The sequence below is a fragment of the Prionailurus viverrinus genome, chromosome A1, assembly GCF_022837055.1.
Source record: "Prionailurus viverrinus isolate Anna chromosome A1, UM_Priviv_1.0, whole genome shotgun sequence".
NCBI classification, from domain to species: Eukaryota; Metazoa; Chordata; class Mammalia; order Carnivora; family Felidae; genus Prionailurus; species Prionailurus viverrinus.
The window spans coordinates 169,310,820-169,338,732 of record NC_062561.1 but is presented as its reverse complement, the minus strand read 5'-3'; the positions used below and the strand labels follow the sequence as shown (position 1 = coordinate 169,338,732).

Below are 27,913 nucleotides of genomic sequence, written 5' to 3'. Positions count from 1 at the left end.
TATGATTTATATAGATAATAAAACCTGTAAAACACCACTTTTGTGATGGTGGAATATTATTTGGCTTTATAAAGGGCTTATACAATGTGGAGAAATGTGTGTTGTGTATAACAGAGTAGAAAATTGTCTATGATTATAGCTCCAGGGAAGTGGCTGTATAATGTGTTTACTGTTCTGCATCCTTCTGTTTGTAACTTGCTTGTCCTGTAGTTTTGCCAGCTTCTTTTGGCTCAGTGTCAAAGAATCTTGTGAATTTACAAAAGCAGATATTAGATTGTATCAGAATAATAAAGTCTGGCTGGGGGAAGATTTCTATTAAACTGTTTTTCTATTTATCTCAGAAAGAATCAGGCATTTACTGAGTAGTTGCTATATATCAAGCTCCAAACTAAAGGGATCAGACTTGATTTTCTTGTTCTCACTAAACAAGATAATAATAATAACTGAAAACAGCCATCTTTGAATAAACATATGAGATTTGCATCCTTATTAATAATGAAGAAACCCTAAATGAGAACAATGTTGTTATCTTTTTTACTTTGGAGGTTGGTGAAAGTGAGAAGTATGATAATTCTCACTAGAGTCAAGGATGTGCAGGAAGGGGTATTCTCTTCAGTGGCTCGTATCAGTCAGTGTAGTCTGTCTGGAAGACAGTGTAGCAAAATCTCTCAAAATTAAAAAGGCACATGTTCTTGGATCCAGGAGTCACGCTCTAAGGAGCGACTGCCGATACCTTGCACATGCTTTTTAAATTGTACTTATAAATAAGGATATTCACAGAAGTATTGTTTGCAATAATAATACAAAATAAATAACAAAATGGGAGACAACTTAGATATCCATCAGTATAGGATTGGTTAAATAAATTTGTATTTTCACATGATAGAATACGGTGCAGTGATTAAGATAGACCTCTGCTTGTTGAGATAGAAGGGTCTCTAAGATATTGTAAGTGAAAAAAGAAAGCTGCAGAGCAATGTATCAAGTACGAAACTGTCATTTTATAAAATTAAAAGGAAAAATAAACAAGTACATATACTATACACAAGCATATACATCGAACAATTTTTTTTATAAGCGATTATAAGAAATCTTAAGAATAACTTTTGGGTGATGAAAATGAAGAGGAGAAGGCTTTTACTTTTCATTTTGTACCTTTAATTACACTTTATATTTTTTAAACTAGGACGTGTTAATGTAATGTTTTTTAAAATGGCAATAGGATTTACCTCAGATTTTCTGTCTCCTCACCCTCCACCCTCATTCCTCCTTTAATGATAAAATGACACAAGCTACAACAAGGAAACAAACAAAAATCAGCAAGCGACTGAGGGGTTATATAAAACACAAAAACAATTATGTTTTCAGTGAGCAGAGACGGTGAAAAACACCCTTCAAAATAGGTCATTATTAATAGTTATTTATTGTCTTGTTGGTTTAAAACATGATGCAAAGGTCAGGACAGTAATGGCTAAAGCCAATTGGTCATTAACTGTGGTAATCATTGACCTTAAAAAGGAGAATTGGTCTTCTAAATGATTTTCTGAAGTTGTTAATAACTGTATTTGAAGATTAGCAGTTATATTGTGATGGTGACAAGCGTGCCAAAAGACATTGGCCCCATTCGTGTGACAAATTATGTTTTTGGTGTGTAATTTGCAATAGTATTCGTCAAAATTATTCATTCTTTCTAAAAGGAAAAAATTGATTGGTAGCAGTCACAGTGCCAAGGTTAGCATTTTAATGGTGCTGAAACATCTAAATTTCCTGGCTTTTAAACCTTTTAAAAACCTTTGAAGAGATTTATATGGCGTCTTAGATATGTAACAGTTCTTAAAAAATAATAAGGTCACTTTTTTCTTGCATGCGAAAAATGTATTTTCCTAGATGTAGAGGAGAGTTGTCAGCTTTCCTTAACTGTTTTTGCAATCTCTTTATTCATTGGGGTTTACTTTTGGGTAAAGGAAAGAGAAGGTGGTTTCCCTGCTCTAATGTGGTGGCTCTAGTGGGATTTTCCCTGCACTCATATTTTGTTAGTATAGGAACGTGTCTCATTATGGGCAGGTGACCTCTAATAGCATGTTCTAGAAAATACGGGTCTTAGCTCTGCACTGCTCCTCCGGGCATCTTGCTTGGAGTAGTGGATTATGAATGGAGGTGAGAGTATTTCTGAATACAGGAGAACAGTGCTCCATTTTCTTTCTGTATATGTTGCATTCCTATGCAAGTTGATGACCTTACAAAGGTAGCAGATCTTCACTCTTCAAATAAGTTAAATGTAGGGGCACCTGGGTGGCTCACTCAGTTAAGTGTCTGAAATTGGCTCAGGTCATGATTTCACAGCTCTTGGGTTTGAGCCCCGGGTCGGGCCCTGTGCTAACAGCTCGGAACCTGATGCCTACTTCGGATTCTGTGTCTCCCTCTCTCTCTGCTCCTCCCCTGATTGCACTCTGTCTCTCTCTGTCTCTCAAAAATAAACATTAAAAAAATTTTTAAAACCGCAAATAAGTGAAATACAGAGTTCTCCTAACATGCAACAAAATATGCATGGTGCTGTATGTAATACTGATTAGATATGTTTCTGTAAATTAACATGCTGGTACAGAATAAAACAGTATATTTTATACTGTTTGGCCAGATCATAAGTAGAATCAGCTTTCATTTTTAATCCTTTGTTCCTACCATAGTTAAAAATAATGTTCAGGATTTTCTCTAAGTCAGGTGTCTTCCTGGCTTGTTGCGTCCCTTTTGTAGCAGAGAGAGAGAGACTGAAATCCTCCTTCTTTAAAGCTGTAAGCAGGGGGGGGGGGGGGGGGCGGTAAAGCATGCTCAGTCATTACATTACAGTGCAGGATCAGGAAGGAGTTAGGTCCCTAGGCCAGGGAATCAAGATCATGTGTCCATTTGCTGGTTGAGAGAGGGAAGGGAATGGGAAATGGAAATTGCAGTGGGCTCCCTGGTTGAATCTGGCTTTGAATTTTTCTCAGCCTGTTCCTGCTTTAATGTTTTTATGTCAAATATAATTTAGAAAACTCAAGAGAAGGAAAATCTAGTGTATTAATCTATATTTTAACTTTTTCTCTTGCTCCTCTGTACTTTCCAGTGTTCTGAGATTCTTTCTTTTAGTCTTTCCTTTCATTTCAAGAACTTCCTCTTGTTCTTTAGAGTAAGTCTGCTGGCAACAAAGTTTGTTAAGTTTCTCTTTATCTATGAGTGTCTTGATTTCCAGTTCATTCTTGAAGGATATTTTTGCTTGTTACGGGATTCTGTCTTGCATTTCTTTTCTCAGCATTTGAACAATATTGTCCCATTTGCCTCTGGTGTCTATAGTTTCTGTTGAGAAACCTATTGTAATATTGAATTGTTTTTTGAATTCCACAATAGATTTAGCTGCTTTCAAGATTTTGTTTGGTCTTTAATGTTTAGGAGTTTGATTATGATACATCTTAGCATTTTTTTTTTTGGTCCTGTTTGGGGTTCACTCATCTTCTTGAATTTGTAGGTTTATTTCTTTAACTAATTTTTTTAAGTAGCTAAATTCTCTGGATTATTTTTTGCCTTATATATCCCTGACTGGGTGCTGGAGAAGCCAGCAATCTGGAAACATCAATGAGCACAGACAAAAAACAAACAAACAAAAAACCCCTAAGAAAATGGCCTCAGGAAAACTCTGCTATCTTGCTGTTTCTGGTCAAAGGATCAGAGTCTGAATGTGTTTGTTTTATATATGATGCCCAGGGTTTTTGCTGTACTTAGGAGGAAGAGTAGAATAGTTCATCCTATTCTGGAACCATAGTGCTAGCTTGAATGTTAATCCCTGACACCTGATGGGTAGGAATCATGTCCCTTCCTAGCTTTGTCAGAAGCCATGAGCACTCCGAAGATGTTTAGAAGGCAGTAAAAGTTAAGTGGCATGAATAAAAATTAAAATATGCTCAAAACTTTTTAAAAATAAAATTTGAATATCATAAATTTATATACATTAATTTTAAGGGCGCAGTGTGTTAAAAATTTCAAATCTGAGGTTAGAATGAGTCTGATATTAACAGAAAAAAATTTAATTATAATATCTTATATTTTTATGTGAGTGACCTTATTTATGAAAAAGCCTTAATCTGATAGTCTTATCTTCATTTTACAGAAGGCAAAACTGGGGTAAGAAGATTCAGTAATGTATCCAAGGTGGCCACAGTGCTGCCTAGGGCAGAGCTGAATTTGATACCTGGATGTTTTCATTCTTTCCATATACTTTGTATATTCACATCTCTAGGCCCTTGAGCCTCTTATTTTGTTGTGGTCCTTCCTTACCTCCATGCCTGGAATGATCTTTTAAAGGTCTTTCCTTTTGCAACTTTTATGATACCATTTGGTCCCTTTACACATTTATAAAACAAATTGCTTTGTCTTCTGTGATCCCAAAGCAATTTTGCAAAACTGTTTTAGCATTTGTCTCATGTTATTATGAGTATTTGTGTATATTACCCTCCACTACCGCTGCACACACATACGTGTTAGACCGACCCTTTACATAGTTGATGATAAACTTTTATTAACTGAATTAAGATTAAAATCTGACTCCCAGCTAGGGACTTACTTTCCTATGTTGCATTGCATTCTCTGAATATAATGAAGTATACAGTGTTGGGTAGGTACAAATTGCCCAAGATTTTAAGAGACCAAGCCTCTTCACCTAACTAAACCAAAAGCCTGATTGAACAAAGATGTTCGTTTTGATGCTTTAGTGGTTGGTTTTCTTTATGAAATTGTGAAAATTTAGGTTTTACTCCAGATTAACATATAATATTTTCTATCTTTTGCCAAATTAACAGATTCATTTGAAAGCAATTACATTGAGCTTGTATTATACATGGGTCCTTTACATGCATTATCTCTTAATTCTCACTACAACTTGATGGGGGCAAATACTATAGTCGCTCTACTTAAGATGACAGTATTGGAATTTGGACAGATTAAGTATGTGGCTGGTATGTGGTAAATTAGTATTTCAAATCCAATTTTTGTGACTCCAGATCCAAGTCTTAACCATCTGAAGTTGTAGAGATGCTGTTCACCCATTTCTTTTTATATACATGCTGATATGCATAGTGTTTGCCAGTGTCTGGTGTGTGCATTTTGAAAACAGGAAGAAGTGGGAAAGATCTGTGGTCAGAGGACTAAGGAAAGGGGCAAGTTGTATGTCATCTCTTCCTCATTCAACACCTTGTACTTGGTTTTAATTTCTGTGGTTAGAGGGAAGGGGCCTGAAGCTATATGAGAGACAGACAGACATTGTGAGGTAGTGGGCCCCAACAGAAAAGCTTTGGTGATTCAGGTGAAGGGGGTTGGCAAAAGTCATGGAGGACTGATTCCCCTGGTTCCATTGGTTCTACTTCTGCTGAGATTCCAGGAATGGAATCTCAGGAGCTGCGGGAGATCACTCTGTGACACTGGGGTGGTCATGAGAGCCAGGACAAACCTGCAGCTCTGTTGAGAGGCTGTGCTGTAACAGACATGGAGCAACAGGAGCCAGAGCAGGAGGAGCAGAACAGGTCAACACCTTATGGGAATAGCATCTAACAGATGGGCATTTGGGCAGGAGTGAGGCATTCATTACTCTGGACACCTCACAAATGACTGTGGAGAAAATTTAGAGTTGCTAATTTCCATGCATCAGGCAACTGGGAAATTTTAGCTCCCTAATTAGGTCATTAAAAGCAAATTTGACCCTATTTTATAGTCCCATATGAGTGGGGACTCATATCTGGGATATGAGGTCTGGGATACATTTGATTTATATTGTTTTCAGACAAAATACAGGTGAGGAGCTGTGTGATACAAGCATATTATCACTATGTTGCTGAAGCGGTTTGCTTTGTGAATCCCTGGAATGCATCCCTCCACTAAACATCACATATTTCTGTACATTGGAAGTATCTTTTATTACTGAGTTCTAGCGTATATCTTGTTTTGTAATCTAGCTGTATGTTGGAAAATTTTCCTGTTTGTATTTTGGTTCTAAATTAGTGAATTGACTATATAGTATTCTTCTTGTTCCTTAATAATTTTTAAAAATTTACATGTTTTTACCATATAGGAAAAAGATATAAGCAGATTCTTAAAAAAACTTGGCTTTGGTCTATGCAAGCAAAGTGTACTTAGATGTATTATATATTGCTTTATGGTATATTTTCTTTTTTTTAAGTTTATTTATTTTGAGAGAGAGAGAGCGAGCAAGCAGGGGAGGGGTAGAGAGAGGGAGAGATAGAATCCCAAGCAGGTTCTGTGCTGTCAGCGCAAAGCCCGACATGGGGCTCAAACTCACAAACCGTGAGATCATGATCTGAGCCAAGATCAAGAGTCGGATGCTTAACCAACAGAGCAACCCAGTATATTTTCTTCTTATTGTGTACTTTATAGAAGCAATTTTAGAAGAATAAAGGCCATTGGGGCACCTGGCTGCCTCAGTCAGTAGAGAATGCAACTCTTGATCTTGGAGTTGTGAGTTTGAGCCCCACGTTGGGTATAGAGATTACTTAAAAATAAACTCTTAAAAAAATAAAGGCCGGGGAGAAGTATAGTACTAATTTACATTTAATATTTTAAAACTTAAAATAACTTATGTTCTATTTTTTCCAATTTCTAAGAAAATTTATGTTTTTTCTTAAATTTTTCTAAATTGGAGAATTTAGAAAAAGAATAAAGTTTAAAAAGCCCTCTCCTGTGCTTTTTCCTTTATTAGCAGTTTTCTTTTATGACTATAAGAGTAAAAATATTGATGTAGAACTTTGGAGAATGAGAAAAGCATAAAGAAAATTAAAATCACACTTAGATAATCCCACCCCAAAGAGGTAGTTAACATTTTATTTTTCAGTTTTTTCTCTCTGCATATATACCTAATAGAATCATATTTCTACTACTAATAATTATATATTCTGCTTTTTCATTTACATTATATTTTCCTACTTCATTAAATATTTTAAGAAATACGATTTTTCCTGGCCATGTAGCACTCTTCAAAAATATATGCCATCATTCAACCATTTTAATACATTTGGGAGCTTTTAGTTTTTTCATTACTACAGATAGTGCTGCAGTGAGCATTCTGGTCCACAAATCTGTCTGCTTCTCTGCTTAGCCTGTTGTATAGAGGTCCCCAGAAGTGTTCTTCCTGGGTTAAAATGTGTAAACATCTTTAAGACTTTACACTGTAGTTTAAATAAATATAAATGAAATCATCTAGCATAGTACCTGGCGAATAGGCATTCAAATTCTGACTTTATTCTTAACAGTAGAAATTCTGCATTTTATTTGTTGTTTCATCCTCATTGATAATTGATTTTCCACTACCTGCCTTTCCAGGATTTTTTTTTTAAAAGTAAATTGTATAGCCAAAGTGGGGCTCGATCTTGTGACCCTGCAAGAGTTGCATACTCTGCCTACCAAGGTAGCAAGTTGCCCCTCCTGGATTTCTTTTATTCATTCGTTCATCTATTCAGTAGATGTTTATTGAGCACCTACTATCTGTCAGGCCCTGTGCTACTGGTACGTGTTAACTTGGACTTGGGGAAAGCATCATGGAAATACTTGAAAACTTCCTTGACCCCTATACCTAGAGAAATGAATCAGTTCTTGATCTTGTACAACATGAGCTCTCCCCTTCTGAGCTTCTAATTAAAAAAAAAAAATGAAGTGAAACAGATTTATACAATTGACATTTTAATTTTTTCCTGCCAGAATTGACAAAGAAAATGCCTCCTTTGCATTCATGTTACTTAGCATGACTTCTTTTGTGAAGGTTAAGTGTGTGTACCAAGTGGACTAGGTCAAGGGTGGGTAATGGACTCACCATCTTACTTCCAATTATTGTGGGAACCTTATTAAACGAGGTGGGATTTCATAAGCTGTTTGAAATGTAAGAAAGAACATTTAGTGAGCTATGAATGTATTTGACATGATGAAAAATGTATAACCTAATTTTAGGTTTTGTTTTTTGATGATAGGTTTTCTTGTTTAAAGAATGTTAACGTGAATATGTAAGAAATGTTCTATATTCATACATTAGGGTGTTTGTACTCTTTTTTTTAAAACAAGTCATTATTGTCTTTCATTTATGATTAAAACACAGATTGTTAAGGCTTTATACCTTGGTAGATTTTATTCATCCTGGGAAGCATTTTCTCCTGTTAAAATATTAAAGCCTAATCTGAAATATTTTCACAAACACAAGTGACTTTTTGAAGGTTGTGCTCTTGCTTCTGTGCATTGTCTTTTTGCATATTATATATCAGCCTCTCAGAGAGGGGTGTGTTCTTTGTTGCTATAGAATATTGTACATTCAAATGAAGTCCACTTATATATTCATGACTTAAACACCTTTGTAGAAACCTTCCTTATAAACACAGGTGAAAAAAAATTTGCTATTCTACTTATTACCCAGCACCTTGTATATTTAAAAGCTTGTTACAAAGCCTCATTTTGGGTGTGTATACTTTGTTGTGCCTTACAAAGTCTTTAACAACAGTAGGAATATGCTGGCAAACCTAAGTGCTTAGAGTAGAATAATTTGTCAAGTTAGAACATTAATAATAGAATCAGTGTACCCAAACAAAATAAAGTTATTTGGGTTATTTCCTTTTATTACTTATTATTTAAAATGTATTGCAAAATACAGGTAAACCTGTTGTGTACAGTTAAACTTGTTACTGATATTTTACCTCCCAAAGACTCATTTAACTTGTGTTTTTTTCCCTTTGATACCAAACTTCAGACTGGTGGACATGTATAGAGTCGAACAGTTTAGGTATTGGTATTTATATTTATAATGACTTGGTGGTGGATAGGTGGGACATATTATAACAGAGAGTTTCATTAAGTGCCGATTTACATTCTAGCAAGTATAATGGTAGCAATAAAATTAACTTAGTATAGTAATGTTGTAGCTCCAAGGAATTGGGGAAAGGAAACGTGTACATTGAGTAGTGGCTAAATTTTTTGAGCACTTTGCATGGTAGGTGTGTAGCACACGTCTCTTGGAATGCTCATAAGAATTCCATTAGGTTCATATCTTATTTTCACACTTTTTGGATAATAAATAACTTCCCTAAAGTCACACAGCTAGAGAGAGGTGGATCTGGATTGCAACCCAGGCAGTCTGGGCTCAGTGATTTCTTAGACAGCCGTATAATACTGCTACTTCTTTTTGAGATAAATAAGAAATGTAATATCACTGATTTGAAATTGTTGCAATAATTGTATTTAAAAAGCTTTCATGCCACATTATGAGCAGCCACTTATGAAAACGTATGACAGTGGCCATAAAAGATGCAGAAGAAACATGAGGAAAAGGAAAGGAAGGACCCAGAGAAAGGAGGTGAGGTGAGGTGACCGATTGAAAGGGGAGAGGACAACAAACGACGAGGGATTCTGGCAGAGGTTGAGGAAGGAAGCAGAGAATGCTAGTTACATAGGTAAGGAAAGAACCAGAGACAGCTTAGAAGTCTAAGTAAAATTACTTTTTTCATGGCTGGCTTTTCCCTTGCTTTGTGAGTTTCAGCGTGCCTTTTGGAATACTGACTTTTCTGCAGTTCACAGTTCTTTCACTCTTCTTTGTGTGTTAGCCTTCTGGGACTTAATTTCATTTCATCCTTTATGATGAAACTTCATTCAAAGTTGGATGAATCAGAATTCAAGTTGTACATATTCTTTTTTTTCCTATTTTCTTACATAACTCATGATACACATCTGCATAATGAAATTTTGGTAAGTGATCTGTCTGATGGATTTAATTTAGTCTTCAATCATACTCTTGTGAATTTCTCTTTTATAGTTTTGAAATGAATCCTCAAACTAGCCATAACTGTTAATTTAAAGGTTTTATTTACAAACAAAGTTTGACAGAATAGAAGAGACTTTACTTTCAGAGAATGAAACTTTTTTTTTTTTTTTTGGTGATATGACCAAAGAATGAATTATATGTTTATGAAACAACTACTTTATTTTCAATTATGTATACTTATTACTTAATTGATTCCAAATTTAGTGCTCAAACAGATTGTTTGGTTTTATTTTAAGTACCTTACTGATTATTTTGCAATGAAAAGAGCACTGGGCTGATATGTAAACTTGGACAGGTTACTTTATCTATTTCTTTATTTGTAAAATTGAAATCACACCTGCCCATTTATCTTACTGGGTGAGTATACAAATGTGTATGTGTACTAGAGAGTACCTTGTAGATATTGTTGCTAAATACACCTATGGTTGTTACATTAGTATATTGCTTTTAGATTCCCCTTTCCATTACTTAAAAGATGAGCAGATACAGTATAGACTAATTCTTCTGTTTCATTTAGATTATCCAAATATTGAATTTCAATAAACTAAAGCAGTATTAGTCAAAGAAACTTGGTCAGCAAATTGCAAGGAAGTGGTTAAGTCATACCCAGCCTATCATACATCTTTTTAATAGGGACAAATATCTATGCCATTAGTTCTGGACCAATGTCTTTCCCTTTCACAAGACTTTTAATGCATAACTTATAAATCTCTTTATCAGCCAATCTGACTTTTCCAAACCCAGACTAACATTAAGCAAGATAGAATGAGTAAAAATCAGGGAAGGTCAAATAAGCAATCAAATGATCAGATTCTCATTGGACACTAATGGAATTTTAGACTTTTAGAAAATGATTAGTTATGAATTTCAATGCCCTGTTGACAAAGGGTCAGTTTTTGTAAAATTATGGTAAAATCTTAATGAGATTTTTAAATCACTGTGTTGGATTATTATCTGCATAAAAAACGATACATAGTTCATATTAAGTCTCACATGAACATTTTTACTGAAAAGATAATGGTATTATGGCTATGATTTTTTAAAGAGCCTTATCTTTTAGAGATCTTTTGAAATACTTGCTGATAATTGTGATGTTTTAGAAGTAGATGGGGCTATTGATGAAACAAGGTTGGCCATGAATTAGCAATTATTGAAACTCGGTGATTGGCAAACGGAGGTTTATTTTACTGTTTTGTCTACTATTGTAAATTGTTGATATTTTTTATAATAAAAATAGGTGGGTGGGAGGATGGGTAAAATAGGTGAAGGAGATTAAGGGGATTAAGAGATACAAATTGCCAGTTATAAAGTAAATAGGTCACGAAGATGAGAAGTACAGCATAGGGAATATAGTAATAATATTGTTGTAATGTGGTATGGTGACAGAGGATAACTACATTTATCGTGGTGAGCATTGAGTGATATATAGAACTGTTGAATCACTATGTTGTATACTTGGAACTGGTCTAACATTGTAAACTATAGTTCAATAGTAAAAAAAACCCTAACATTAAATTTTAGTACTTTGTGTTTCTGATATACTTAGTGAAATAATTGTGTCATGCTAATTTAAAGTCAGAGTTGTACTGGCAAATGTGAAGTCTTAAAAAATCCTTGTCTTTTTCATGATCTATAAAATCAGGGGAGCCGGTCTGGCTCAGTTGGTAGAGCGTGCAACCCTTGATCTCGCGGTTGTGAGTTCGAGCCCCACATTGGGTGTAGAGATTGCTTAAAAATAAAAATTTTAAAAGTTAATATTTTTATAGCTCTCTATTAAAAAGATATCAGGCATATAATTAAGACTCAGCTTAAAGTGTTTGGGAAAAACCTTATTTGTAACAAGTATAATTTTTAGTCATATTTTTGGTTCCTTTCCATGTGAACTACCTAAGTATGGCATATATAGAAAATAATAATTCAATGACTATATTAATAGAGTGAACACAATTGTAACAAATGCTTAACATTTGTCCTTCTTACTAAATTGTAAACTCCATGAAGTCAGTCTGTAGGTCTTAATCATTGTGTGGAACACAGTGTATAGAATATAACATGTGCTCAGTAAATATTGTTGTGTGGTCATGGTTTAAGAGAAAACTATGTTTAAATAATCTGCCTTTAGGTTTCATTTAAAAATGTATTAAAGATACGAAATTAGGGGCTCCTGGGTGGCGCAGTCGGTTAAGCGTCCGACTTCAGCCAGGTCACGATCTCGCGGTCCGTGAGTTCAAGCCCCGCGTCGGGCTCTGGGCTGATGGCTCAGAGCCTGGAGCCTGTTTCCGATTCTGTGTCTCCCTCTCTCTCTGCCCCTCCCCCGTTCATGCTCTGTCTCTCTCTGTCCCAAAAATAAAAATAAACGTTGAAAAAAAAATTAAAAAAAAATAAAGATACGAAATTATTATTAAATGAAGAGCCCAGTGATGAAGGTCTTACTGAAATGATTTATAAAGCAAAGCTATACTAAGTGTTTGTCTTCGTAATTAGGTATTTCCTTTAATGTGACAAGTGCCATTCTTTGCTGGTTTTTTTGCAATACTGTGTCAAAGGAGAAAGCTTTCTAATGCATTAATTGTGAGTGTACCTACTGCACTCTGTTGAAAGGTATAATATAGGAAAGCAAAGGAAGATGGAAATGAATTAGTTTTTGTAGATTTTCAAGATTTGAATGAACAAAAGGAGACATTTTATTCTGTTCTGATTTTTTTAATATTTATTTTTGAGAGAGAGAGAGAGAGAGAGAGAGAGAGAGACTGAGCATGAGTGGGGGAGGGGCAAAGGGAAGGGAGACAGAATTTGAAGCAGCCTCCAGGCTCTGAGCTGTCAGGACAGAGCCCAATACAGGGCTTGAACTCATAAATGAGATCATGCCCTGAGCCAAAGTTGGTCACTTAACCAACTGAGCCACCCGGGCACCCCTATTGTGTTCCATTTTTAAAGCTCCTATAAGTATAATGTATAGTCACTGGGTATTTAAATAAAATTTATTCCATTTGGGATTTTTATCATTATAGTACTTGACATATTCTTTGTCACTTGTCAGATGTGGGTGCTTACTGATTGTGGCATGTGTCTAGGCCTAACTGAGGTAACCTGTGGTGTGGTATTCTGCTGTTTCCTAGGGGGCATGGACCCTGCTGTGGTGATAGCCTTCTGGCCTGCTTCTCTGAGGCCAAAATCTCCCTTTGGCTGGTTCTGTGTGTACCTGCTGGACTTTGAAGTACAACTCTCCCTTCACCTTTCTCTTAGAGCCTTTAATTAATGGCTCTGTTAGTCATGGGCCTGCGGTATGTGTTAGCTTTGCATTTCATACATTGCCAGTAGGATAGATACCCTCATTATCAAGTCATAAGTATCCTGTCTGGTTTTCAGCCCTCCGTAATCTGGTTACGTCTTCCATCTTGGCTTCAGATCTAATCAGAAGGCCTTGGGAAACTGAACTCCACTAAACTGGGATGCAGTATACAGACTGAAATATTCCCAGGAAGCTTTCTGATAGTTGTGGGAGCTAGATCTGTTCCTATTCCAACCTGTAGCTTCTGTTCTTAGAGGCAGGGACTGTACCTTATCTTCATACTGCATTAGTGCTTAACATGAGGTGGTATGACTATAATAGGTACTCAAATATTTGGTGATTGAAAGGGGCTTAAGAAACTGAGCAACCCTGAGTGAAATAAGCCCTTCCTTAAAAACACTGTAAGTGTGTCTTTATTTCTAAAGATATTGCTGATTTAGTAGACTCGGGTAGTCATTTACTACTGGGGTCACTTTTCTTTCTTAAACTTATAATTCATTCAAATGATTATTACCAAATGGTTATTACTCAGACAACCAAACTCTTTTCCACCTGGCTTTTGCCCAGAATCCATAAGGCTTTTCTTCTCTGGTGAATCTTGCTAAACTGGAACACATGGCAATATTTTGCCCTTTGGTTATAATGTTCAGTTAGAACCCAACCTAAGCAGATTGCTTTATGCTGGCTTTATTTTGCATTCAGAAGATGAGGGCACTCTACAGGCCCACTGACCACTCTGGCTGTAAGAGATGAAAAAAATAATTAAAGGTTAGCATTCCTCCTGAAAAATTCCCTAGGAAGTAGATTGACTATGCCCTTGATCCTTGTTATTCTTTTTTCCTGGAGATAGAAAGAAGGCTTTGAATTGGTTCTGAGGTCTTGAGTGAGATTAGATAGTCATGCCAATAATTTCCCCACCTTAGTTTTCCAGTCCATTCCAGAATCGAAGTGCTGCTGTTGCTTTCTTTGAAAATCCTGTCCTTCACTTCATGAAGCCGTTTGTCTCATTCTTAGACTCTTGGAACAAATAAGACCAACAATTCACATTTTCTTGGCATTAGAAGGATTTGTTTTTCAATACTGGGCCAACAAGCCATTAACATGCACCAAAACAGTACTTTGTTCATTTTTATTTTTGGAACTTCTGTTGTGTGCCAGGTCCTGTGCCCAGCACTGAGGATACAGTTGTGAATGGGATAGATGGGGAGACCATCACATAGTGAACAAGGAGAGAGGATGGTGGGATGAAAGGAGATATAAGAGACAGGAAGGAGGCAGATCATGTATGGCTTTGTAGGTTATAGAAGGAGTTTGGATCTCATTCTTAGAGTAATTGGTACCAGTGGAAGATTTTGAATAGCAGACTGACATCTGATTTTTAAAATCACTTTTTGTTTTGAAAGATCACTGTGGCTTGATGGGTGGAAAACAGATAGGTGGAATCAAGGGCAGGCAGAAAGAGGTCCAGTGTGCAGGATATTGAAAATGTGCAGGAGAAGGCTGGCACATCGTGGACCATGGTGGTCTATTGTGGCAGTAGAGGTGGCAAAGAGATAACCCTGAAGTGTACCCAAGATCATCTTAAATACTAATATTTGAAAGTTGTAGTTAGCTGTGGTTTTTAGATTTAGTAATAGGATTGTTTCTGTCTTGTCATTTGCAATGACATGGATGCAGCTAGAGAGTATTATACTAAAGTCAGTCAGAGAAAGACAAATACCATATGATTTCACTCATATGCGGAATTAAAGAAACAAATAATCAGGGGCCACTGGGTGGCTCAGTCTGTTAAGCCTCCGACTTCAGCTTAGGTCATGATCTCACTGTTCCTGAGTTCGAGCTCCCTGTCTGACTCTGTGCTGATAGCTTGGAGCCTGGACCCTGCTTTGGATTCTGTGTCTCCCTGTCTCTCTGCCCCTCCTCTTCTCATGCTCTCTGTTTCTGTCTGTCTGTCTCTTTTTTATCTGATCATTTGTTTATTTTATCTTTATTTTTAAAAAAAATTTTTTTTTAATTTTTTTTCAACGTTTATTTATTTTTGGGACAGAGAGAGACAGAGCATGAACAGGGGAGGGGCAGAGAGAGAGGGAGACACAGAATCGGAAACAGGCTCCAGGCTCTGAGCCATCAGCCCAGAGCCCGACGCGGGGCTCGAACTCACGGACCGCGAGATCATGACCTGGCTGAAGTCGGACGCTTAACCGACTGCGCCACCCAGGCGCCCCCCAAAAAATTTTTTTAATGTTTATTTTTGAGAGAGAGAGAGAGAGAGAGAGAGAGAGAGACCATGAAACAGACTCTTAACTAAAGACAACAAAATGATAGTTACCAGAGGAGAAGGAGATGGTTAAATAGGTGTGCACTTGTCATAATGAGCATCAGGTGTTGTATGTAAGTGTCGAACCACTAAATTGTACACCTGAAACTAATATTACACTGTATGTAAACTAACTGGAATTTAAATAAAATTTTTTTTTAAGACTACAAAAATAGGGCTATTTCTGGATGGATTTTATAAGAATCAAGGAAACTTGTTAAAAGTGTGTATTTCTGGGTCCTGGATTAGTAGTTTTGGGGTGAAGTTTAGGAAAAACATTGAAGTTTTCTGAGCAAGGTCAAGAAATAATTTTATATTATTTAGTGCATTCATGTACTATTTAGTACACTCGTATGTTCTATAATGCCAGCAGCATAAACGTATCGAAAGGTTGCTCTACCTTTTTAGAGTCACTACAAATTCCTTTCATTCCCAGATATGCTAACAATCATTCCCCAAAGTTAATCTTTCAGCTCAGATTACAAAAATCCCTTTCATTGAATCTATCTTATTCTGATAAAGATAGATCTCTCCTCCCAAGTTCCAAGAAAACTTTTAAGTGTTAAAATAAGAATAAATTGCATCTAAAAATAAGGTAAAACCAGAGAGACAAACCATGAGAGACTCTTAAGTACATCGAACAAACTGAGGGTTGCTTGTGGGGTGTTAGGTAGGGAGATGGGCTAAATGGGTTATAGGCATTAGGGAGAGCACCCAGGATGAGCACTGGGTGTTATATGTAAGTGATGAATCACTAAATTCGATTCCTGAAGTCATTATTACACTATATGTTACCCTGTCACTCTGCTTATTTGGGGCTGAAGGGAAGGCCTTGACTTAGCTCTTGCATTTGAGTGAGATTAGCACCATGAAATGAATCACAGACACTCCTTACCACCAATGCTTTTTCTTGTTGTAACACTAAATGGATCTGCATCCTCTTTATGCAGATGTAGAAGTGTAGCTTGGCTTTTAGAATGCCAGTTTAGGGATAGGGTTCTAGTTTGTATAAGGTAAAGAGCATGGGTCTCAAAACCTAAAAGACTAAAGTGTAAGCCCCACTTTGCCACCTTCTAGCTGTGTAATTTTGAGGAAGTCAATTTCTAATAGGCTTATGTTAGGGGCCTATGAAATGGAAATTATGATGCTTCTTAAAGCTCTTATGAAGATCCCAGATGATGCATAGAGAAGACTTAGTTTGGCATACGGTAATGCCTTAGTAAATATGGCCATTTATTATTATTTAGCTGTTTTATTACCTACTCCCTCTTCAACTCTTTGGCTGCTAGTACCCCTAATCTTGGTTTAGTGTGAGCTGTGTCAAGAGATGAAAACACAATCCAAAAGCACACTTATAAACATTTACTCACCAAGCAAAATTGGTGACCCTGTACTGTCCATCTTCTGCTCTTTCTATTCCAGACAAGAGTTTTTCAGTCATATATGGCCATTTCTGCCACAGTGGCTATTACACTTCCCCTGTATTAGATTTTTCTAGGCCAATTCTTTCTTTTTTTTATTTATTAATGTTTTAAGTATTTATTTTTGAGTGAGAGATACAGAGTGTGAGTGTGGGAGGGGCAGAGAGAGAAGGAGACACAGAATCCGAAGCAGGCTCCAGGCTCTGAGCTATCAGCACAGAGCCCGACATGGGGCTGGAATTCACCAGCTGTAAGATCATGACCTGAGCCGAATTTGGACACTTAACTGACTGAGCCACCCAGGTGCCCCATAAGCCCATTATTTCTACCTCCTGAAGATGTTTCTCTCTTGTCTCCACAATTAGATCTCAGAAGAAATATATCTGATTGAGTGTAGTTCCCAAGAGCTTATGAGAACCAACATCTTTTTCCTTTGTCCCTTTGTACCCTGCATTTCTGGTTTTCATTTACTTCTAGGTTAGCCACTGGAGAAGGCCCTCTTACGATTCACAAACTAAGGGACACCTGGGTGGCTCATTAGGTTAAGCATCTGCCTCTTGATTTCAGCTTGTGAGTTTGAGCCCCTTATTGGGCTCTGAGGGGAGAGTGTGGAGCCTGCTTGGGATTCTCTCTCTCTCTCTCTCTCTCTCTCTGTCTCTCTCTCTGTCTCTCTCTCTGTCTCTCTGGTCCTCCCCCGCTTGTGCTCGCTCTCAAAATAAATAACTTTAAGTAAAGATTCACAGATTGAAGCTCTACTAGAATCTTTGTGCATGTTTGTATTATTCAGGCTTTTCATGGTTCTCTCAACGCTGAAGACATATACTCCTTGCCATCATTGCTTTTTCTCATTGTAACACTAAATGGACCTGCATCCTCTTTATGCAGATATAAAAGTGTAGCCTGGCTTTTAGAATGCCAGTTTAGGGATATGGTCCTTCTCTACCTCTGCCATGTGAAGAGATAATGCTATTGAATCTGAGGTTCATCTTCCTCTTCCTCTCCATTCACAGCTTTGACTCAAAGATTAAAATCTGCTTTGTAAGCTGATCTCATTCTTCCCTTATTTTTTGTTGCTACTTTCCAAAACCTGAGCTACATTTCTGTTTGCATGGTAATTCCTATGTGCTGCCTGGTTTCCCACAGTCTTTGAGTTAGTGTGATCCTTCAAGGCCAACGATTCCAGGTTGGAGCTTTTTATCATTACTGCATTAATAATAGAAAGGAAAGAACCATAAAATCCTCTCAATAGATGCAGAAAAAGCATTTGACAAAATACAGAATCCATTTTTGTAAAATCCCTCAACACAGTAGGGATAGATGGAATATACCTCAACATCATAAAGGCCATATATGGAAGACCCACAGCTAATATCATCCTCAATGGGGAAAACCTGAGAGCTTTTCCCCTAAGGTCAGGAACATGACACGGATGTCCACTCTCACCACTGTTGTTCAACATCATACTGGAATTTCCAGCCTCAGCACTCAGACAACAAAAAGAAATATAAGACGTCCAAATTAGCAAGGAAGAAGTCAAACTTTCACTCTTCACAGATGACATGATACTCTACGTGGAAAACCCAAAGACTCCACCAAAAAATTGCTAGACTGATAACATGAATTCAGCAAATTGACAGGATGTAAAATCAACATACAGAAATCTGTGGCATTTCTATACACCAAGAATGAAGCACCAGAAAGAATGATCAAGGAATCGATTCCATTTACAGTTGCACCAAAACCATAAGATACTTAGGAATAAACCTCACCAAAAAGGTAAAAGATCTGTACTCTGGAAACCACAGTATGTAATTTTTTAAACAAATGGTGGTAGGACAGTTGGATATTTATATGCAAGAAAGTGAATATTTACCTTACTTGGCGCTGTTCACAAAAATTAACTCCTAGAGCACAATAGACCTAAAGGTTAGAGCTAAGACCACTATTAAGAAAATGAAAAGACCAGGCATAGAATGGAAGGAAATATTTATGAAACAAATATCTGATAAGGGACTTGTGTCTGGAGTATATAAAGCGCTTTTAAACTTAGTAAGACAACAAACCAGTTTTTAAAATGTGTAAAAAATGAAACTTACATGACTCAGCAACTCTACTTCTAGATATTTATCCAAGAGAAATGAAAATATATGTCCATACAAAGTATTATATGTGAATGATCACAGCATGATTATTTATCAAAGCCCAAACTGGAGACAATTCAAATATTTATTATCTGGTGAATAGATAGGTAGTAGAGCTATACAGTGGAGTTCTGCTCAGCAATAAAATGAGCCAACGACTGATGCATGTAGCAAGGGTGAACCTCCAAAACATTATGCTAGTGAAAGAAGATAGAAACCAAAGACTACTTATGGTGTAATTGTTTATATGGAATTTCTAGAAGAGGCAAACTATAGAGATAGAAAGCAAGACCAATGGGTGCTTAAGGGTGGGAGCTGTGATTGCCTGCATATGGGCAAAAAGGATGAAGGGCATGTTGGGGATGGTGCAGTGGAGGCACTTTAAAAGGATTGTGGTGGGGCATCTGGGTGGCCAGTGGGTTAAACATCCCACTCTTGGTTTTGGCTCAGGTCATGACCTTGCGATTTTGGGAATTTAAGCCCCACGTGGGGCTCTGTGCTGGCAGCAGAAGCCTGCTTAGATTCTCTCGCTCTCTCCCCCTCTTTCTGCCCCTCCCCCACTTGCACCATCTCTCTTTCAAAATAAATAAACTTAAAAAAAATTTTTTTAACTGCATTGTGGTGATGGTTGCACAACTGTATAAGCTTACTAAGACTCAATAAACTATATCATAAAATGAGTGAATTTTATGGTATATAAACTATACCCCAATAAATCTGTTTAAATAATTCTCCATAACACTTGGTTTATGAGATAACTACCCAGTGTTTGCTCCCCTCTCCCCAAGAAGATGTCATAGCTCCTTGTCCCTTCAGTAGTATTTCTCAAGCTTTAAGGTACATGAGAATCACCTGGGGGGGGAGGGGAATGCTATTTAGCTGGCTCAGTTGGTAAAGCATGAGACTCTTGATCTTGAGATTGTGATTTTGAGCCCCACATTGGGTGTACAGATTATTTAAATAAATAGTAAAACAAACAAATAAACAAGGAATCACCTGGAGATCTTACTAAACTGTAGATTAGGATTCAGTAGGTCTGTGATGGGGTCTGAGATTTTGCATTTTTAACAACCTCCAAGTTGATGCCAGTGCTGTTGGCCACATTTTGAATGAAAGGCTTTTGAACTTGTTCAAAACTCAGGCTGCATGTTAGACTCTCTCTGGGTTGGGGGGGGGGTAGCTTTTAGAATAAAATTAAGGCATATCTCCACCAGAAATTAAATCAGGAAACTCTTCAGGTAATTCTGATGTGCAGTCAGGCTGAGAACCTTAACAAAATGGGATTCTTTTTACCATAATGGTTCAATAATAAGCTTCTACCAATGACTCCCTCACTCTCGTCCCACAGTTTAGCCCAAAACTTAGAGCCCCCAAATTATGATCAGAATGTCTTGGAATAAGTAGGAGGGTAAGCCAGCAGGCTTTGACTACACTTTTTGTTTTGAATTATTTTCTTACACATGTCAACCCCTTAGTCCTGGCTAAGAACTAGAATACAGAAGAAAGGGGAGCCTGGGATGATTATGATGATAATAGCTAAAATGTGTTAAGCAATTACAACGAACCATGTCCTGTTCAAAACATTTTATATGCATTTATCTAGCCTCATATTTTACCCTGTGAGCTAGGTACTGTTATTTTCTCTGTGTTATAGAAGGAACAAAGTATAGAGACATGAAATGACTTGCTTAAAATCACACAGCTAATAAGTGGTCCACCTGGGATTTGAAAAGAGTTAGGCAGACTACTGGGTCCCAGAGAAGCTGATACTCACCAGTACCTGCTGCTTGCAGTCTATACTTATTTCTGCCTGAAACAAGTGAGATATTTAACCCCAAATTTCTAACATATCTTCTATTCTTTGGAATGGAGCCAGACCCTGCCCGAATCTTCAAGGCCCTTTGATTAGTCTCCTAAAACATACCCAAGCGTAGTTAAGAGTGTTTCTATATCCCAAGGACTTACTCTGGTCTTGCTTGACTTATAGGACTCTGTTGGTGCTGGAGGCTCCTCTGAGTTCTCTTGTTCTGATTGCTTGAGCTGAACGAGGAAGACCCGCAAACCAAATTTTTAATACTCTTTTTTCTTCTCTCTGCAAGATTTAACACCTTGGACCTGAGCTTTCTTGTGTCCTTAATCCTTATCTGAGTTCCTCTCCCCTCCTTGAAGATGGAGGTAGGAAAGGCTAGATGTTAGAGTGAGATTGGGCAAGGTATTTAACCACCTAACCATATGTATTTAACCTCTGTTAACCCCTACCCTCTTTTTAAAAAATAGAAATTGGTTTCCATTGAGGCTTCAGGCGATTTTAGTGCTTGAAACATTCTTTGTTAACATAATGTTTTTTAGAAAGCTGAGTGTCAGGAAGGCCCATTTTTAATTTATCAATGGCACCCTTAGCCTTAATATGCTAAAGCATACTTTACTTTTGAGTGCAGAATTAATCTTTTATCAGATGTACCATGGATGCTGTTGGTTTCATTATTTTAGGAAAATGTTCTTGTGATTGTTTTAGAATTAATGCTACCCACATACCTTTATTTTCCAATATCTATTCAGAATAGATAAGGGAGATACAAAGTGTCACCCATATTAAAGCTAATGCAAAAGAGGTTTGTCACTGCTGTTTGAAAAACTAACAAAGGTGTTTAACTTGTTGATCTCATCTTGACTGTGAAGAAAATGAAACTGAAATTAAGCCTATGGTAGAGAATATTTGGACCTTCTTTTATAAACTACCACTTTGTGGAACAGTGAAGAGAATTTTTGCACAATTACAAGAGGATAATTTTATACACTGAAATTTTCTGGAGGTGGGGGAAGACAAAAAAGGAATTTCACTTTGCCCTTTGTTTAAAGCAGGGCCAGGTGGAAATGTCAAAAGTTGTCAAGGTAACTTCTTGGCAGCACTTGGGCCTCAAGCTTTTACATGCCTAGGAGTCACTCAGGGGCTTATTAAAAATAGGGATTCTTGGGCCTCACCCTTTTGGCTCTGAATATTTAATGAACTCCTCAGGGAATTCTAATATGTATTACATTAGTCAGGGTTTTCTTGAGAAACAGAATCCGTATGAGAGAGAGAGAGAGAGAGAGAGAGAGAGAGAGAGAATGTGTGTGTGTGTGTGTGTGTGTGTGTGTGTGTGTGTGTGTGTGTTTCTATAAAGAAATTATTGTAAGGAATTGGCTTACACATTTATGGAAGCCAAGAAGTTCTAAAACCTGAGGTCGCAATCTGGAGACACAGAAAAGCTGATGATAAGGTTCTAATCTGAGTCCAAAGGCATAAGAACCTGTAGAGCCAACAGTGTAAGTTCTAGTCCAAGTTTGAATCTGAAGGTAGGAGACTGATGTCTCAGCTTGAAGATGGCCAGGTAGAGAGAGAAAGAGCGAGAGCGAGAACAAAAGAGCTAGAGTGAGAGAGAGTGAGCCAAGTCTCCCTTACTCAGCTTTTTTGTTACATTCAGAACTCCATTGGGTTAGATGAGGCCCACTCACATTGGGGAGGAGAGTCTGCTTTACTCAGTACACCATCTCAAATGTTAATCTCATCACAAATATCCTCACAGACATACCCAGAACACTGTTTAACCAAATATTTTGGTGCCCCATTGTATAGCCATGTTGACACATAAAATTAATCATCACACCACCCTAATTTAAAGAATTTGAAGCAGCGAGGGGCAAAGTCAGATTCCTTGAAACACTTGAAGGTAGAAACCTTATAAAGAGACCATTGTTGTCTTTTAGGAACCAGTTATATAATTTCCATGATAAAAAATGTTCAGACCAGGCAAATCCATAGAGGTGGAAAGTTGCCAAGAATTGAGGGCAACTCTTTTGGGGGTGATAAGCATGTTCTAGGGTTAGATGGGTGCACAATTGTGAATATGCTAAAAACCACTGAATGGTACCCTTTGAAAGGGTGAATGTTATAGTGTGTGGATTATATGTCAATAGAAAATATGTATATTGAGAGAGATTGTTAGGAAGAAGTGGTGATGGAGAGTGTTGACATCTTGGGTGCCTGGCTGGTTCAGTCAGAAGAGCATGTGCCTCTTGATCTTAGGATTGTGAGTTCAGGCCCCATGTTGGGTGTAGAGATTACTTGAAAAAGAAATAAAGTTAAAAAAACCCACAGGAGATATTGCTGCATGTTTGTAAACAGATTAAAATGAGCCAACGGAAAGGGAAATATTAATGACACAAGGTAGGGCAGAGGGAATTTGCAGGAGCCAAATCCTTAAACTCGCTGGGATGCCACCTTGAATAACCTTATTCGTGTCCCTTCCCTAGGTAACAGATCAGTCAGTGAAAGCATTTGCTGAGCACTGTCCTGAACTTCAGTACGTTGGCTTCATGGGTTGTTCGGTTACTTCTAAAGGAGTCATTCACCTAACCAAGGTAGGTTCTGTGGCTGCATCTCCTTAGCCTTTCTATCATTCATATCAGCACCCTAGCATTGGTAAATGTATTTGAGTGAGGAACAGTCAGATCATTACAGAAGTGTACTAGGATTGGGGTGCTTGGGTGGCTCAGTTGGTTAAGCATCAGACTTCGACTCAGATCATGATCTTGCGGCTCCTGAGTTTGAGCCCCGCATCAGGCTCTGTTCTGACAGGTCGGAACCTGGAACCTGCTTCACATTCTGTGTCTCCCTCTCTCTGCCCCTCCCCTGCTCATACTCTGTGTGTCTCTCTCTCAAAAGTAAACAAACATTAAAAAAAATAAAAGTGTACTAGGATTTGGTAGTTGAGATCAGTTTAAAGCAACAATACAAAATCTGTCCTTTCTTAAATGGAACATTCATTTAAACAAGAAAGCTTACTTTCTTGCTTTTTCATTGCCAATGACTATGAGATAAATATATGCATTAAAGAAACTGATCTATCTAACAAAAATTATTTAAATGTTAATTTATTGCATTTGGCTTTTAGGAAGTACATATGTCTCATGCATATGATTAAGCTGAAAATGTAAGGTGAAAAGAGAGGTGAATTTATGTCAAAAATTAACCTTCTAGGAGAGTTCACTTTTATACCAAATATATAAAATATCATATTTTGGCAATGATGAAAATGCCAGTTCCTTTGTAATCTCTCACTTATGTGTCATCTTTACTCCAGAGCTTTAAAATAATTAGGAGCTAATTCTTACATGTGTGTAATGAAGAATGGATGACTATAAAATTTACCTGTGTATTATCTGAAATTTGTCATTGGATAGATTTCAACTGCAGCATATTATACTTAGGATAATGGGTATGAGTCCTTGCCTTTCCCACTTTGTAGTTGAGTAACCTTTTCATTCACCTTTCCTTCATTTCACTACTCTTAGGAAACTGTTGTGTTAGCAGCACAATGTTGAAATAAACCGGTTGAGATACCAGGTTTCTTAGGGCTTGGTCTCTTCAGGTCTCTTTAAGCTTACAGTTTAGTGGGAAATAATCTTTTTCTTTTCTTTCTAGGAAGAGAGCAAATGATAATGAGTTACGTGGGACTCTCCAATAAAGGCACAGGGGATAGGTGCCTGGGCTCTGTTGTTTGCTTGAGTTTGAATCTTGTCTCTGGCACTTATTAGCTGAGTAGACAAATATTTTTCAGGGTATTAATTGAAATAATACATGCAAGGTGCTTGCCTCAGTGTCAAAATTGCAGTAAATGCTAAGCTAATGTTACTCCTAGTATTAAAATGGATTTTGTTATATCTAAGTTGCTTGAAAATCAGAGCAAACTTTGAGAGAAGAATAGCAAATCACTGTTTTGGTCTGGTGTGTCTGAAACAGATCCTGTGATTGTCCTGTGTCTTAAATGACTGATAACTGACCAACTTTAATTGTTTTTTGAGGATCAGAGACTAAAGCTGGTGGAGAGGAAAAACACATCATTCACAATTATTGTTCTATCAGAATATCTTAGTGTAACCAAGACCATACATGACCATAATTTTTATTCATTTCCTATAACCTTGGCCTGGAACATCTTGGTGGATGAATGTTTTTCTAGTCACATCCAATGTTGTTTATAGTGTAGAGTAGAAATGCCTTTGGATGAACAGATTGTGCACAACAAGTGTTATAATGACCATATGTGGGATTTTTATGATCGCTAGAAATTGTACTCATTAAAGACAAAACAAGACTTATTAGATCAGTAAGTGCTTCCCTGAGCATTTTGAGATGGCCAAAAATTATGGTACACTGGTACTTAAAAGATCAGAATTACTCTCAGTGACAAAATAGCAGCTATAGCAAATAGCAAATGTCTGGGTTGGAAGGCTGAATTTGCTGAAAATGTTCTTCTGAAGATTATAGGCCAGAATTGGTGGTTTGGACTGTCAGTAGTTCGGATCTACTGGATTAATATCAAAGCCAGTCCACAGACTTTTGAGGATCATTCTTTGTTGGTCAATAAAGTCTTTTGCTCTAATGAGAAGACTGGTTGGTGGTATAATATTGCTTATTTTCCTGGATTCAAATAAAGGCAAGATAGAATTTTAAGCATGCATAGCTTCTCTAAAGCTATTTTAATTGTTTTTATCTCTTGAATACTAAGGGTAGAAATCATGTTTTAGGGGCACCTGGGTGGCTCAGTTGGTTGAGCGTCTGATTTCCGCTCAGGTCATGATCTCACAGCTCGTGAGTTTGAGCCCCACATGGGACTCTGTGCTGACAGCTCGGAGCCTGGAGCCTGCTTCAGATTCTGTGTCTCCCTCTCTTTCTGCCCCTAACCCACTCACATCCTGTCTCTGCCTCTCTCAAAAATAAACAAACATTAAAAAAATTTAAAAAACAACTCAGGTTTTAATAAAATAAAAGCTTTTGGGTTAAAATATTTGCATTCTGACAGTTTTCATACTCAGATATTGCACAAAATGTAATTTACATTCACAAAATGTTTATAAATATATAAATGCTCCGAGGAAGTTGTGTTACCCTTCTTATCATCGTGGTATATAATTTTTAAGTTAATGATTTAAGAGATGTGAGATGCAGAGTGTTGAGAGCTATTGGTGTAAATATGTTTAAGTTTATATGGTTTAGAAATTCTTTCCAATATATTACTTTTCTAAGTCTCTGGCTCTCAGTTTGCTAAAAGAGGCAAATGACATAAAACCTCCATGATTTAGTTTCCTGTCTATGAAGAGATATGTCTAAATTAGATGATCTATCTTTAGAGTTTTTTGTACCCAGAAGAACCTATGCATTTAAAAGTAATTGACCTATGGGGCACCTGGGTGGCTTAGTCGGTTAAGAGTCCTACTCGATTTCAGTCAGGTCTTGATCTCATGGTTCTTGAGATTGAGTCCTGTGTCAGGCACTGTGCTGGCAGTGCAGAGTCTGCTTGAGATTCTCTCTCCCTCTCTCTCTGCTCCCCCCTCTCCTGTGCACATGCTTGTTCTCTCTCTCTTAAAAAAATAAATTTAAAAACAGAATCATTAACCTAGAAGGGACTATGAGGGGGGTTTCCCTGAAACTAAGAAACCAAATTAATAATTTAGAAAGGAAAATTGGGGATTTGTTACACCAAGGGCAAGAAGACAGAAGATTTGGAATAGGTGGAAAAATATTGATATCCTATTACTATGGTTCATTGGGCTCAATTTTACTTTGATGCTCTCAGCCTTGACTAGACTGTTACTCATTTTGCAATATTTATTGATGAAATACCCTTAGTCTTCAGATAAATTCTGCTAATATCAAATAATCTTAGAGTAGGAGGTCTTCCTTCTAGGCTCCTATGACTGCAAATTAGAGTCCAGAAATAGCTAAGACTGAATGCAGCCAAGTTGAGAAGATAAAGTCAGGTTCACTAGGCTGTGTTTGGAAACATTGAGACCCATATTTAAGAAGCAATAATAAGAACTTTTGAGGTCTCCATTTAACAGTTGAGAATCTTAGTGACGTGTTGTATGTGACAGAATTGAGTCTTCTCCAACACAGGTATGTTTGTTCTTTCACTGCAATGTATCTGTTTATAAATATAAAATATTTCTATATTGTTTTCCCTCCTACTCTTCAAAAACAGATTTAGCAAATGCAAATATGTAATTAACCCCTAGCGTCTAGATGGTGGTGCCTAAATATCATTTGCCACTGAATGAACTAATAGAAACATGTCAAAAGGACCCAAAGTAAACATGAAATGGTTCCCAGTGGCCTAAGTTGGCTTACTTTGAATATCAAAAAGGAAAATGGCTGCAATGGGTTAAAGCAAACCAAATGTACAAAAATCTTGAATTCATAATGATATATAAAAAACAGAATAAAATGATTTATTTTTCTAGCTAAGATGGAGCAATAGGGACCAGATTTACTCTTTTCCTTGAAATATCCCCCAAACCAGGCAAAATATATGTAACAGTAGTCTTCAAGACACTGGCTGTCAGACAACTAAGGACAGTGATCCCTGAGATATGAGAAGCAAGAGGAGTCCTATGATTGCTTCCATCTAATGCATTGAAAGAATTTCCAGCACATAGCACAGGGTGGGCATGGGCGGGGGGGGGGGGTAACCCAGGCAAAACTCAGGAGACACTCTTGAGTTAAGACAGAACAGGAAGTCCAGGGAGACCAAGGCAGCCAGAGTTCAGAGGACAGACCACCAGAGTGGAGAGAACCCCATAGAGAACTCATAGGGAATCCCAGAGGTCTGTAGATGATCTCTTTTGCGCACCCAATCCTAAATAACCCATGAGTACAGAAGAAATCAAAAGAGAAATTAGCAAGTATTTTTAACTGAATGAGAATGAAAACACAACACTGATGATTTAGTGTTATCCTACTAAATTACCCTTTAGGTAAAATTAAATAGCACTAAACACCTATATAAGAAAAAAAAGAACATCTGAATTTGGTGACGTTCTATGTTATAAACTTTTACCTTATGAAACTTAAAGAAGAAGAACAAA

General features: G+C 37.2%; 1 protein-coding gene across 2 annotated transcripts in view; it reads left to right on the top strand.

The window, feature by feature from the left end:
- FBXL17 (F-box and leucine rich repeat protein 17) overlaps positions 1 to 27,913 on the top strand; it is a 501,406-nt gene that overhangs the window by 132,627 nt on the left and 340,866 nt on the right. For both annotated transcript variants that reach the window (XM_047855114.1, XM_047855106.1), the window contains one exon: positions 23,300 to 23,407. In XM_047855114.1, the coding sequence (XP_047711070.1) occupies positions 23,300 to 23,407 (108 nt within the window). The remainder of the gene's footprint in view (positions 1 to 23,299; positions 23,408 to 27,913) is intronic.